Raw genomic sequence first — 14,645 nt, forward strand, 5'->3', positions numbered from 1 at the left:
TGTGTGTGTGTGTGTGTGTGTGTGTGTGTGTGTTTGGTAGAGACGTGGTTTCACCATGTTGCTCAGGCTGGTCTTGAACTCTTAAGCTCAAGCAATCCACCTGCCTCAGGCCTCCCAAAGTGCTAGGATTACAGGCGTGAGCCACCCCGCCTGGCCTGTCTGTGTGTGTTGTCTTTCTCTGGCTTTGGTATCAGAATATCATTACCTTAATAAAACGAACTAGGAAGAACTCTCTTCAGTTTTGGGGTAGAGATTATGTGGCATTGGTGATAATTGTTCTTTAAATATTTGATAGAATTCTCCAGTGAAATCATTTAAGTCTGAAGGCTTTTGGGAGGTGAGGAGAGTTTTAGATTATAAACTGAATTGTCTGAATAGTTATACAGTTAATCAAGTACTCGTTTCATGTTGGGTGAACTGAGGTAATTTGTGCTTTTTGAGGAACTGGTCAATTTTTTCTAATTTTTCAAGTTTATGTGAATTTATATGTAGAATTGTTTGTAGTATTAATATTCTTATTATCTGTTTGCTATCTGCAGTGTCTGTAATGATATCTCTTATTTTGTTCCTAATATTGTTAATTTGTGCCTTCTCTATCTTTTCTGTGTTAATCTCACTAGAGATTTATCAATTTTACTGATCTTTTAAAAACCAGCTCCATACCTCATTGATTTTCTCTATTGTTTTTCTGTTTTTTATTTTTTTATTTCATTGTTTTCTGCTCTTATCTTTATTATTTCTTTCCTTCTGCTTGCTTTGGGTTTATTTTGTTCATCTTTTTTTTTACGATTTTTGGGGTAGACACTTAGTTTATTGATTTGATACTTTTTTTCTTTTTTAACTTTGCATTTAGCGCTATAAATATTCCTCTCAGCCCTGCGTTAGCTGTTTCCCATAAATTTTGATATGCTGTATTTTTATATTCATTTAGTTCAGTGAATTTTTCATTTCCTTTGAGACTTCCTTTTTTGTCCCATGAATTATTTAGAAGTATGTTGATCAGTTTCCAAGTGTTTGGAGATTTTCCTGTTACTGCTCTGTTACTAATTTCTAGTTTGGTTTTATTGTGATCAGTGCTAACACTCTGAATAATTTAATCATTTTAATTTGTTGAGGTTTATTTTATAGCCCAGGATATGATCTATCTTGAAATATATTCCATTGGCACTTGAAAGAAATGTGTGTTCTATTGTTGTTGAATAAAATATAAATGTCAAGTAAGTCCTATTGGTTGCTAATATTGTAGAATTTTATATTCTTACTGCTCTTCTGCCTAGTTGTTCTATCATCTGTTAAGATGGGGGGAATTGGCCGGGCGCGGTGGCTCAAGCCTGTAATCCCAGCACTTTGGGAGGCCGAGACGGGTGGATCATGAGGTCAGGAGATCAAGACCATCCTGGCTAACACGGTGAAACCCCGTCTCTACTAAAAAATACAAAAAACTAGCTGGGCGAGGTGGCGGGCACCTGTAGTCCCAGCTACTTGGGAGGCTGAGGCAGGAGAATGGCGTGAACCCGGGAGGCGGAGCTTGCAGTGAGCTGAGACCCGGCCACTGCACTCCAGCCTGGGCGAAAGAACGAGACTCCGTCTCAAAAAAAAAAAAAAAAGATGGGGTGAATTGAAGTTTCCAACTATAATTGTAAATTTGTCTGTGTCTCCTTTTAGTTCTACATTTTTTACTTTAAATATTGTGTAGCTCTGTTTTTGGTGCATATACGTTTGGGATTTCTAGGTAATCTTTGTGGATTCTCAATTTAATCATTATATAATGCCTTTCTCTGGTCTCTGGTAAATTTTGTTGCTCTGATTTTATCTGATATTAATATCAGATAATATTTGGTTGATGTTGCTTGATATCTGTTTTTCCATTCTGTTACTTTCACTTGCTTATAATGTTATTATAGGCAGTGAGTTTCATGTAGGCAGCATAGTTCAACAAACCATAGTTGGTTCACTTTTAATCCAATCTGACATCAATTGATGTATTTAGATTATTTACATTTAATTTATTAATGTATTAGACCTTAAGTATGTAATTTTTATTTTTTTCTGAGACAGAGTCTTGCTCTGTCACCCAGGCTGGAGTGCAGTGGCGGGATCTCAGCTCACTGCAAGCTCTGCCTCCCAGGTTCACACCATTCTCCTGCCTCAGCCTTCCCAGTAGCTGGGACTACAGGCGCCCACCACCACACCCGGCTAATTTTTTGTATTTTTTAGTAGAGACAGTATTTCATCTGTTAGCCAGGATGGTCTCGATCTCCTGACCCCGTGATCCACCTGCCTCGGCCTCCCAAAGTGCTGGGATTACAGGCGTGAGCCACGGTATAGAGTTTTCAAATGTATCTGTTCATATAGCTTTCAGGAGTTGCTCTAAGTATTGCATTATATATGCATAACTTATCACAGTCTACTGATGTTGTCATTTTACTAGTGCAAGTGAAGTACAGAAAATTTATCTACTTTTGACCAGGCACGGTGGCTCATGCCTGTAGTCCCAGCACTTTGGGAGACCGAGGTGGGCGGATCACTTGAGGTCAGGAGTTCGAGATCAGCCTGGCCAACATGGAGAAACCCCGTCTCTACTAAAAATACAAACATTAGCTGGGCATGGTGGTGGCAGGCACCTGTAATTCCATCTACTCTGGAGGTTGAGGTAGGAGAATCAATCGAACCTGGGAGGCGAAGGTTGCAGTGAGCCGAGATCAGGTCATTGCACTCTACCCTGGGTGACAGAGTAAGACTTTGTTTCAAAAAAAAAAAAATCTACTTTGATGCCTTTTTATCCTCTCCTGTTTATAAAATAATGGTCTTAAGTATTTCTTCTACATACATTTACATCAATCAATGTTATAATTTTGGCTTCCACAATAAAATATAATTTAGAAAGCTCAAGAGGAGAAGGAAAGCCTGTTGTATATACCTATATTTCTGCTGACTATATACCTTCTTTATCGCTGATGTTCCAGGCTTCCTCCTTTTATTGTTTCCTTTCTGTTTTAAAAAAACTTCATTTTAGCCATTCTTTTAGGGTAGGCTTTCAGGCAACAAATTCTGTCAGTTTTCCTTCATCTAAGAATGTCTCAAGTTCCCCTTTATTTCTTGCAGGATATTTTTCACTGAGTATGGGATTCTGGGTTGACAATTCTTTTCTTGCAGCACCTAGAAAAATATGGTACAATTTCCTTTTTGCCTCCATGATTTCTGATGAGAAATCCACTATTATTCTAGTTATTTTCCCCTTATAAGTAAGTTGTTTTCCTCTGGTGGCTTTCAATATTTTTTCTTTGTCTTTAGTTTTCAGAAGCTTAATTATAAGTCTTGTTGTGAGTTATATGTGTTTATTATGTTTAGGGTTCTCTTAGCTTCTTGAATCTGTATGTTTATATCTCCTGTCAACTTTAGGACATTTTTCAGCCATGATTTCTTTAAGTACTTTTCTAGCCTCCCCTTATTTTTCCTCTCCTGGAACTTCAATGACATGAATGCTATATCTTTTATTAGAGTCCCATGAATCCCTAAGAATACCTCGTTCATTTGTTTTCAAGTCTATTTTTCTCTGTGTTGGTCTTATTGGGGAAATTCTATTATTCAAACAGCTAAGTGATTTTTCTCATTTGCCCCCTCTATTTTACTGTTGAGCCCATTCACTGAGCTTTTTACTTAGGTTATTATATTTTCAGTTCTAAAATTTTTATTTGGTTCTTTACATCTTTTATTTGTTGGCTGAGTTTTTTTTTGTTTGTTTGTTTTTTGTTCCTGCTGCTGATGGAGTCATCGGCAAAAAAACCTTTCCATTTAAAGAATTTGTTTCAAGTGGTTTCCTAACTGCTTTCTGAAGCATTGTTTTAAATTATGGGTACTTTAAAATCTTTGTCAGATAGTTTTAATATCTCAGGCATCCCAATGTTAGCATTTGACTGTTTTTTTTTTTTTTTCATTCAGTTTGAGATTTTTCTAGTTCTTTGTATGATAAGTGATTTTCAAATTTAAGCCTGGACATTTTCACATTATGTTCTGAGATGCTTGTTCTTTAAATAAACCTTCTTTTTCATCTGTTCTTATCTGACGCTGCTCCAGCAGAGAAAGCGGAGTGCCAACTCATTGCTGCCAAGTGAATGTAGAAGTCTGGGTTCCCTATTTGGCTCCACTGAAACTTGAGGGGAGCCTCTTTGTTATTGCTAGAAGAGGACAGGAGTTCAGACTCCCACATAGTCTTCACTAAGACTGTGGAGACAAGGAGCTAGTTACTGGCCAACAGGAATGAAAGTCCCAACTTCCCACTCGGTCTCTCTGACACCACCCTAGTGGGAGTATTGGAGAAACTTGCTACAGCCTCACAGGGTGAAATTCTGGGCTCCCCACAAGATCTTAATGTGGGTGAGAGCGAGGTCAAAGTGTTTTCTGTGGTGCTTGGCTAAAGTAGGGTGGCCATTGTCTAAACATTTTCTGTCTTGCAAAGGCAGCTCCTTTCCTGGTCCTTTAGCTGGAGAGAACAGCCTTTCATTGGTGCTTTGTTTGTCGGCACCTCTTGGTGTTTTTGGGTTGCCATCATCTTCAGCTTCAAGTCTGAGATTTAAGGGCTAAAATAAAACCCAGAGTATTAACCACCATGTTGTTCCTTGGGTCCTGGCATCCCTAGCTTGTCTGCCTATTTCTTTACACTTTCAGAGTTATTTATTTATTTATTTATTTGTTTGTTTGTTTGTTTATTTATTTATAATGTCCAACATGTGAGATTGTACTTAATAGCTTTATAAGAAAAAATACATCTACTTCATCTTCCCAGAAGCAAAAATCTTGATATTGTGACTTTTATAATTAGTGGACTCCTCTCCATGAAAAAACAAAACAGGTAAACTAATTTTTCTTTCTAAAGAAAAGTGAGGAGAAAATTACACAAGTAGTTCTGTTGTTTTATTCTAAACATTCCCAAAAGCTTAATTGTTATGGTTAATATTTCATATCATCAAAGAATGTTGCCTCAATCAAAATAATTATTTATTTTCCTAATGGCCCAGTTTTCTTCCTATGCACTTAATGGTAGTCAACAGTGGCAAAAAGACTGTGTGGGTATTACAGAAATATATTAGTGATTACAGAAGCAAGTGGAAGCGTGTATCTCTTTTGGATTTTGGAAAAACTGTTTAGTAATAGAAATAGAAAATAACACTCATTTACTGAATGTCTGGCATATTTAAGGTATGGGAGACACAGAGAGTAAAACCTAAAGAAAATGCAAACCATAAAACAAATAAAGCAAAATCAAATATATGTGATTCAGTGTTATGGGAATATAGAGAATGAATGAGTAATTATGAATAAAAATTTTAGGTAAGAAATTAATATAAATGGCATGTGAGCTGTATTGGGGGAAAAGTTCACTCAATACTTATCATCTGCCTACTTTATGGAGGCTAGTCAGTGCTAGATGCAGAATAAATAGTATTTTGACCGAGTCTGGGAAATGGGGTGGGGTGGAGTGGAGTGGGAGGGCAGGCATTTCAGTAGGGGGATAGCTAAAGCTGACACATAAAAATGTGGGGAGCAAAACAGAGTTTATGAATATAACTATGAAGCCATGCTATTTGAAAGCTCATTCTATACATAAAGACTAAATTGTACTAGTAGTAATTACAGCTAACTTTTATTCACACTATGTGCCAGGTACCAGGCTACATGCTTTACATGAAGCATTTTTATTTCATTCTCATATTAATGCTTTGCAATAGGTATTAGTATTATTAGTTCCACTTTACAGATGAAGGAACTGAGGTTTAGAGAACATAAGTAATATAATTATGATCATGCAATTAGAAAGTGGTGGAATTTTAGAATTAAGAAAAGCATTGAAAATGCTTACTTTGGGATTTTTACTCATATGAATATTGTTTTACAGATGTTGATAGCATGGACCTGGGCAAAAAGGTCAGCATCCCCAGAGACATCATGTTGGAAGAATTATCCCATCTCAGTAACCGTGGTGCCAGGCTATTTAAGATGCGTCAAAGAAGATCTGACAAATACACATTTGAAAATTTCCAGTATGAATCTAGAGCACAAATAAATGTAGGTATAACTTGAACATGTGGTATCCAAATGAATGAGCAGTATTTCTGAATTTGTATGTATGACTAGTTTCTCAAGCAAATATTCTATATATCTTCTTTCAATTTATTCTGTTAGGCTATTTTTTTTATCATAATGAATAGTTTAGGTGGGTAAACAAAAGAAGTATTATGTATGATATGAATATGCTTTTAGTTCAATAGGGACATTGTAAGCTTGTAGATTTGGCACTGAGGAACTTGTCTGTTCCACTAAGAGGAGGGAGAGGGAATGGAGAGAAGTGTTACTAAAAGTTTCCATGGTCTTATCACAACCAGTTACATGTTTGAGATGGAAACACTTCCAAAGCACATAGCGCTCCACAAGCGAGGATAAGCATTTTATTCACTGAGTAAATCTTGGCACTGAAACATGCCTGGGAACTACAGACACATTCAAAGTCCTTTCAAAGCATTTATTCCACATTGTCTAGGGAAGTCTGGTACTCACTAACGACAAAAACTAGTTTGGATATAACTCTTTGGACAGAGATTTCCCCAACTCAAAGCTAATAAACAAAAATTAAACTACATTTTACTTTATTGTATTAATATTATATTCACTTAAACTGTCATTTAAAAAGATTGTAGAGGAAAAAGTTGATAGTAGAAAGGCAACCAGCTTTGGGAAGATGGCTTTAAAATTCAAATGGCTGGTGTGACGAATCAAAAAGGAATAGTGCAATTGTCTTAAATTTGAAAAGATCATGATGACTTCAACAAATACGTTTTATTTACTGAGAGTTTTTCCTAGAGCTATTAAAGATTTACTTACAAATTTAAGCCTGAAAACTTACCAGCTCCCATCACTAATAAGTTGTTTTGAATGGACAGCTCACTTCTTTACAGCAAACAGACTAATTTCCCTGATTTCTTTTACCATAATTACTAAAACACATTATAGAAACTAATATCTACATCCACAAACACCAAAATTTTGTTTCCCATATTTCTATTTTCCTTGTTATGTTTTTTGTTAACAGAAAATGTTGAGAGGACATTTAACAAATTTATTTTCATATTTGTGAACATTCTTCGTCCATCCATTGATTAAATCTAGTTTTAATTGTGAATTCAGTTAGCCATCAAATCTTACTCAACTATAGTATTTACACTTGTGAGGAATGATTTTTTAATTGAAGTCAGTGTACCCTGTAAGTATTCCCAGTATCCTCTTATCAAAAACATCTTGTAAGTACGAGTCAAAAATAATCCCTACCCCATCTGTTGGAGTCTATGGAATCATATTCTTTCAATAATGACAATAGAGAAGACTCTATGGAGTAGTACAAAATAAGGTGGCTTAAGGAAGTCTTTGAAAAGTCATCTGCAAGTTTAGACATTTGAATAAATGAATAATGTCAGTTTTTATAACTTCCACTTACATCTCTAGGAGTAATGCTTTAACTACAATTCTGAAGAAAGGTACAATAAGATTTAAAATGTCCCTGTGAACACAACATATTATCTTACCACCAGTATTTCAAATTATTGACTATAATTTTATATACCTGTGGTCGAATGTGTGCTGGTTACACATAATATACATAAGAACATGTCTTGGCTGGGCGCAGTGGCTCACATCTGTAATCCCAGCATTTTGGGAGGCTGAGGCGGGCGGATCACGAGGTCAGGAGATCGAGACCATCCTGGCTAACACGGTGAAACCCCATCTCTACCAAAAAATACAAAAAAAAAAATTAGCAGGGCGTGGTGGTGGGCGCCTGTAGTCCTAGCTGCTCGGGAGGCTGACGCAGGAGAATGACGTGAACCTGGGAGGCAGAGCTTGCAGTGAGCCAAGATCACGCCACTGCACTCCACACTCCAGTCTGGGCTACAGAGCCAGACTCCGTTTCAAAAAAAAAAAAAAAAAAGAACGTCTTGACAATTTTTCACTATTCCCAGAAGACTGGGCACTGAATAAATAAAATGGCCCCAAACAGGTTTATTGAAATAAATAATTAAATATTGATAAATAACTCAGAGCAATAAGGAATAATAACATATGCAATAAATTCATATTTTATTGAGTTACATAACATACTTTGAAGTGTGATGAATTTTACTCTTCTTTCAAAATAAGGAAAGTAGTATTCAAGGAAGTATGTTCATTTGACTTAAGCAACACCATAATAAAGAAGATTGAAACTCAGCTGTCAGAACTCTAGAGTTCTTGGCACCAAGTCCTTTCATGGTGTAATTAAAGGAAACTCTGGCCTGGGAATCAGGAGACCAAGGTTTGGTCCTGGCTCTCCCACCAGCCATGTGATTTAGCATTAACTCGAAAAGGGTTTTTGTTTTGTTTTGTTTTGTTTTGCCTTTCTGAATTTCTCCCTTCATTTAAAAAATAAAGATATGCACTCCAATGCTCTCTCAGGTGCCTTCTGTCTTCAATGATCTGTGTGTTGCCTGATCTTAATTCAAAAAATTACCTGCACAATAAATCATTAAGGAAGATAGTGAGCCACATTGTACAATGATACACTTACTTTGTCAAGGCTGTAGATTGCAGTTTGAAACGTTAATATGACAGGAATTCAAAAATATTATTAGACTCAGGTCTATTTCCATTCATATTCATTTATACTTTTGGCAAATATTTATTGGGTGCCTATTATGTTCTAGATACTATGCTGCAAGCTCAAAGATAAATAAATACAGGCTTTATCTAGTGATACAGAGACCAAATGACATCGAAAGATAAGAGAGCTTTTATTTACTTACAATCTAGTTCTTGAATGATCCTTGTGTGATTTATACCACATTAATCTAATTTGTTGACTACATTTTCTGGAACAAGCTTTTACTTTTACTGCTTCCCTTGAGCAATAGATGTTGTCAAAGTAATAATTTAACTCAGCTTTATATATTTCTTATTCTAGTATAATGTTGAAAACCTCATATAAATGAAAATATAAACCACCCCCCAGTAATTAATGCCATTTGTTCAAATATTACCATTTTAAAAACAGAAAAAATAAGTGTAGCTTTGAATTCTACTGGTGAGGGACACTGACAAATTCAAGCTACATATACTTTCTATGACACAAACAGCAATAATAGTAAATATGTGTTCCTAAAAAGAAATGAACATTGCTTGCTACATGAGCCAGTTTTGAAGCCCTAGTTCATAAACTGTTTCTTAACCAAAATGGCAAAACGGAGATGGATGAAGAAAATAGGCCACCAGAAATAAAGTAAAATGGAAGAATGCTTCATGATAATTAGAATTCTCTTCTTATAAGTTACTGCAAAAGGATATTATATTTTTTGAATCACTAAAAATCTTAAATACTACGGGGAAAAGGGGAAGTGTACTATTAAAAGTAATTCTGAAATAAGACCACACTAAATAATTGGAACTCTAAATATATGTTTGCTTTGTTCAAAAAATAACTTCTACCATGTATTTGGCACAAAGCATAGAACAGACAAAGAAGCCTTCTTTTTTATTTCTATTGATATTTTAACAGAAATTATGTAAATCATCTTCTATATGTGTTTTTAATTTACATAGTCATAATCTATAGAATATGGCTCTAGTTTTGTTTTCTTTAGAGTCAACTTAACTGAGGTAAAGAGAGACATATTTTCATTTGTCTTTCCAACTTTTCTGAAAGGAATTGCAGATGATGGAATGCTGTGGTGTAAGGCTTATAATTATATAGGTTACTGTCTAACTATTATAAGGCTTTGCTTGTTTTCTTAATGATGACATAGAGGTATTTGGTGTCTCCTGATAATTAATGACTAACTAGAAAGAGTTGATTTTCCGGCTCATCATTAATCCCCAGGAAGAGGTTACAGAAGGTTAGTATTACAATTCCTAGAAATTAATGTAGGTAGAATTATTTGTAAGTTTAGGTGAAATTCATTTCATGAACACATTTTAGGAACCTAGAAAATGTTATTCTTTGTGCATTATGCATTTAAACTTCCTAAATTTATCTCAAATGCCTTTTTATTTACAATTACAGTTATCAGGAACTTTACACTTTTTAAAGAGGTAGTATAGATTTAGAAGTAAAAACAAAAAGATACTAATCTAGTCAATTATTAAGTCCAACACTCAAGATAGGAGCTGAGTTCAAAATGCAAAATGTTATATTACACACACACACACACACACACACACACACACACACACACTGCCTGTCTTAGTCCATTCATGTTGTTATAAATAAATAGCTGAGACCAGGTACTTTATAAAGAAAAGAGGTTTATTTGGCTGATAGTTTTGTGGGCTGTACAAGAAGCGTGGCATCAGCACCTGCTTCTGGTAAGGGCCCCAGGAAACTTCCACTCATGGCAGAAGGGAAAGGGAAGTTGGCATCACATGGTGAGAGAAGAAGGAAGGGAGAGGAGGGAGGAGGTGCCAAGTTCCTTTTAACAATCAGTTCTCCTAAGAACTAATTATTGCAAGGATGGCACCAAGTCATTCATGAGGAATCCACCTCCATGACCAAACGCCTCCCACTAGGCCCCAACTCCAACACTGGAAATGAAATTTCAACATGAGATTTAGAGGGGACAAATATCCAAATCACATCAGTGGCCAACTAGACTTCAACCAGATTATAAATAGGGTGGGGACTCCAGATTACATAAATGCAATACTAAAATACAGGTAACAGGAACAAGTAAAGAAAGAGCATGAGAAGGTGGCATAGGTTTTATTGAAGTATTGAGATAATACAGAATATGGAGACATTTCCAGTAGATTAAGTTAGTCAGAAAGAAGAGGGAAATTCTAAGATGGGTCTTAGAGGAAACCTAGGATTTGGTTTAGTAAAGAACAGAAAGGAGGGCATTCCAAGCAGGTGAAACAGCTTGTGGGGCTGAGGAGGGCAAAGGGTAGCAGTGGGGAACTGGCTTGTGAAAGTTTGCAAGGAATGAGAGGAAATGTTTGTGAGGTGAGTACGACATCTTCATTACCAGGCAAAAGAGTTTGCATTTTATTCACTAGGCAATTAGGAACAATTTCCAAAGATTGGAGTAATGCCACACCAGCATTTGTATTCGGTCTGACTGGAAGGAAAATGCTGGGTGGAAAATGAACAGAAGGCAGATGATGATATGATAAAGTATGAGCAATGAGGATAACAGGCGCATGAAGACTAAAGTGAAAAAGGAAGATTTTAAAAAATGTCATAGTGAAAAAGAATCAGCTGGGTTTGGCTATTCATTCACTAAAAATTCAGCTAAAGTTCACTGACTGCTTGTGCTATATAAGGCACCATCTTAGGCTTTGTAAAAGACATATGGGCAAACTGAAATTCCCTGTTCTCAAGTAGCTAACAAGCTAGTAAATGAAACAGGACAAAACATATTATTTTAAAGGTGAATTATAGCAAATGATATGGGAGCAGCAAGAAAAAAGACAAAAAAACCTTTTTATTGGAAGGGGAGGAAGAATAAGGGAAGGGGTGGTTTTAAAATTAGGACAGATTTGATCATGGTAATGATGGAGAGGGGGCATATTGCTAGGGGAACTCCTATGATCAAAGATCAAAAGTAGAAAGGTGGAAAAGCATACAAGATAATAGGGGAACCTTGATCTATGATCAAAGGTAGAAAAGCATACAAGATAATGGGGGGGATCATAAATGGTTTGGTTTTAAGCTTAGGGTACATCTTTAAAAACCGATGAGACTAGGTAGGCAGGTCTCAGTGCAAGGCTAAAACACTTAGGCTTATTCAGTACGCAATAAAGTGTGAACGTGATGATGAGTTTGCAATTAGGCATGCGATGTTTAAAGTTTTAAAAATGTTTAAAGTTGTAATATTTTTGCTATAAATTTTAACCTCAGGCAGAGACAGCTCTGAGAATTCCTTCCCAAAGTAGATCTTTTATTTTTTTTATTTTTTTTTATTTTTTGAGACGGAGTCTCGCTCTGTCGCTGAGGCTGGAGTGCAGTGGCCGGATCTCAGCTCACTGCAAGCTCTGCCTCCCGGGTTTACGCCATTCTCTTGCCTCAGCCTCCCGAGTACCTGGGACTACAGGCGCCCACCACCTCGCCCGGCTAGTTTTTTGTATTTTTTAGTAGAGACGGGGTTTCACCGGGTTAGCCAGGATGGTCTCGATCTCCTGACCTCGTGATCCGCCCGTCTCGGCCTCCCAAAGTGCTGGGATTACAGGCTTGAGCCACCGCGCCCGGCCCCCAAAGCAGATCTTTTAAAATTCTAATAGAGATTAAGTATTTCTGTTTAAAAAGCTGTTAGTTGAAAAGATATGTATGTTCCTGGGAAGTCAGTATATCATCAGATTACCGATATTTTATAAGTGTAATTTATTCATGAAGATTTTATTTTATCATTGGCATTTTCTGCCCTGTCCAAACGCGGGCTTTGATGAAGCAGACGAAAGAAGGTAGGCTCAAATTTGGACTACTGCTTTGAAAGTAGACTTTTTTGGGATGCTGCAGAGATTAACGTGAATGCAAAAGCACTTGGGGAGGGACTGTGTGGGTGAAGCATAAAAATGGAGATAAACTTTATTTCCTTCATAATTTTATTAGGTGAGGATCTTAATTTATGGCCTTTAGTTATGGTAAGTATTTAAGTTTTAAAACAAAATTGTATTCTATCCTGAAATTGCTATAAAGTTAAAAAAGTGTTAAAATGTAAAGGTATATTTCATCACAAAATCTTACAAACAAATATAGAAATTAAAAAATTAAAGATTTTCTGTATGTCACACACAAAAGAGTCAAAATTAGTGTCTAATTGCTATGCTTTTTACTAAATTTTTATTTTTGAAGTTAAAAGATAATTTGACCTAATCCCTTCTTTTAAAATACACATATTTCCTATATGCAATTAAAACAATGATTTATTATAAGAATATAACTTAGCTATACTTTTGAGGACATTACCTACTACAATGACTATTTGTTTTCTTAAAATGCAAACTGAACATTTTTAAGGTGCTATATTATTGCCAGAGAACAAATCCTGTAATAGTAAAACACATTTATCGAAATTTAAAAGACAAATGTCTTTTTTCAGCATTTTATTTTCTAAAAATCAAAAATTTTTCCTTTTGCAAGTCTGTGCAACTTAAAATATAAATGATTTTTGGTTTTTTTGGGCGTACATATGATTGCCGTTCACATTTTAGATTAGATTTTTAAACTTTCTATCTGCTAAAGAATCTAATTAAAGCCCAAATATAAATACAATGGAACATAGGAATTACTAGACCAAATGCCTGGCCAATATGCTCTACATTATTAGATTAGTAAGGATTCAAAAATTAAATACATTTTTCTCATAGGGATGTTCTGAATAGAAAATGAAATGATTGGTATGAACCACTAGACACAGTGCCTGGCACACAGTAAGGCTCAATTAATTTCAGCTTTTATTATTATTAAGTGGATTGTCATTATACAACAGATCTTAGACTGATATCAGTAAATCTTCTCATTCAAGTGCGCAACCATCTTACTATGAAATACTTATTGAGGTCCCAGGAAGTAATGAAGGGACATTGCATTTAAATTATAAATACACAAATGAAGTTTTGCATATGTAGCTCCTATTATTGTGCTTACATTTTTGAGTTTTCAGCAGAGTTTACTTTTGATTAAATACAGCACAGTATTGCTATGCAGAATGGGAAAGTGGATGGAAGTAACTTGGAAGGTGGTTCGCAACAAGCCCCCTTGACTCCTCCCAACACCCCAGATCCACGAAGCCCTCCAAATCCAGAAAACATTGCACCAGGTAACCAATCCCCTTGCCAATAGAACAATAAAATTTCTATGTACCTAATGATATGACTCAAGGCATTTAAAGCCTTTGTTAAATAGTATTTAAATAATATATGTTTTCTCATTAAATATGTTTTTTGGGCCCCAGGCACAGTGGCTCACACCTGTCATCCCAGCACTTTGGGAGACTGAGGTGGGTGGATCACCTGAGCCCACAAGTTTGAGACCAGCCTGGACCACATGGTGAAACCTAGTTTCTACAATAAATACAAAATGTAGCTGGGTGTGGTGGTGCACACCTATAGTCCCAGCTGCTTGGGGGGCTGGGGTAGGAGGATCATTTGAGTCCAGGAGGTGGGGGCTGCACTGAGCCATGATCACACCACTGCACTTCAGCCTGGGCAACCAAGTGAGATCGTGACTCAAAAAAAAAAAAAAAAAAAAAAATTTTTTTGGATAAATACAAGACAAATGCAAAAATTCAGACCTAAAGGAATCACATAAAACATTTATAGTAGCCATATGTTCTTTGTTTTAGATGGTCTGTTAATCACCTGCTATATTGAAAATTACAATAAGTAATTTGTAATTATATTGAAATCTTATTGTATAGGATTGCATAATTTATAAAGTGCTGTGATATATATTTTCTTCTTTAATTTCACAGTAACTCTATGACATACTAATTGCAATCCTCATTTTATAAATTAAGACTTTGAGGTTATGAATGTCTATGAAGCAGTAAAGAATGAATAAGACCTAGTATTTGACAACACAACAGGGTGACCATGGTTGAAAAGTACAATAACCTCAGTAAACAAACTAT

The 14,645-nt window shown here is 35.8% G+C and overlaps 1 protein-coding gene across 1 annotated transcript in view; it reads left to right on the plus strand.

Annotated features, from left to right (window-relative positions):
• Nucleotides 1-14,645, plus strand: part of MYOZ2 (myozenin 2) — a 47,890-nt gene that overhangs the window by 10,054 nt on the left and 23,191 nt on the right. Inside the window, exons 3-4 of the mRNA XM_025385470.1 lie at nt 5,897-6,066; nt 13,703-13,832. Coding sequence (XP_025241255.1) covers nt 5,897-6,066; nt 13,703-13,832 — 300 coding nt within the window. The remainder of the gene's footprint in view (nt 1-5,896; nt 6,067-13,702; nt 13,833-14,645) is intronic.

The sequence above is a fragment of the Theropithecus gelada genome, chromosome 5 (genome assembly GCF_003255815.1).
Source record: "Theropithecus gelada isolate Dixy chromosome 5, Tgel_1.0, whole genome shotgun sequence".
Classification (NCBI taxonomy): domain Eukaryota; kingdom Metazoa; phylum Chordata; class Mammalia; order Primates; family Cercopithecidae; genus Theropithecus; species Theropithecus gelada.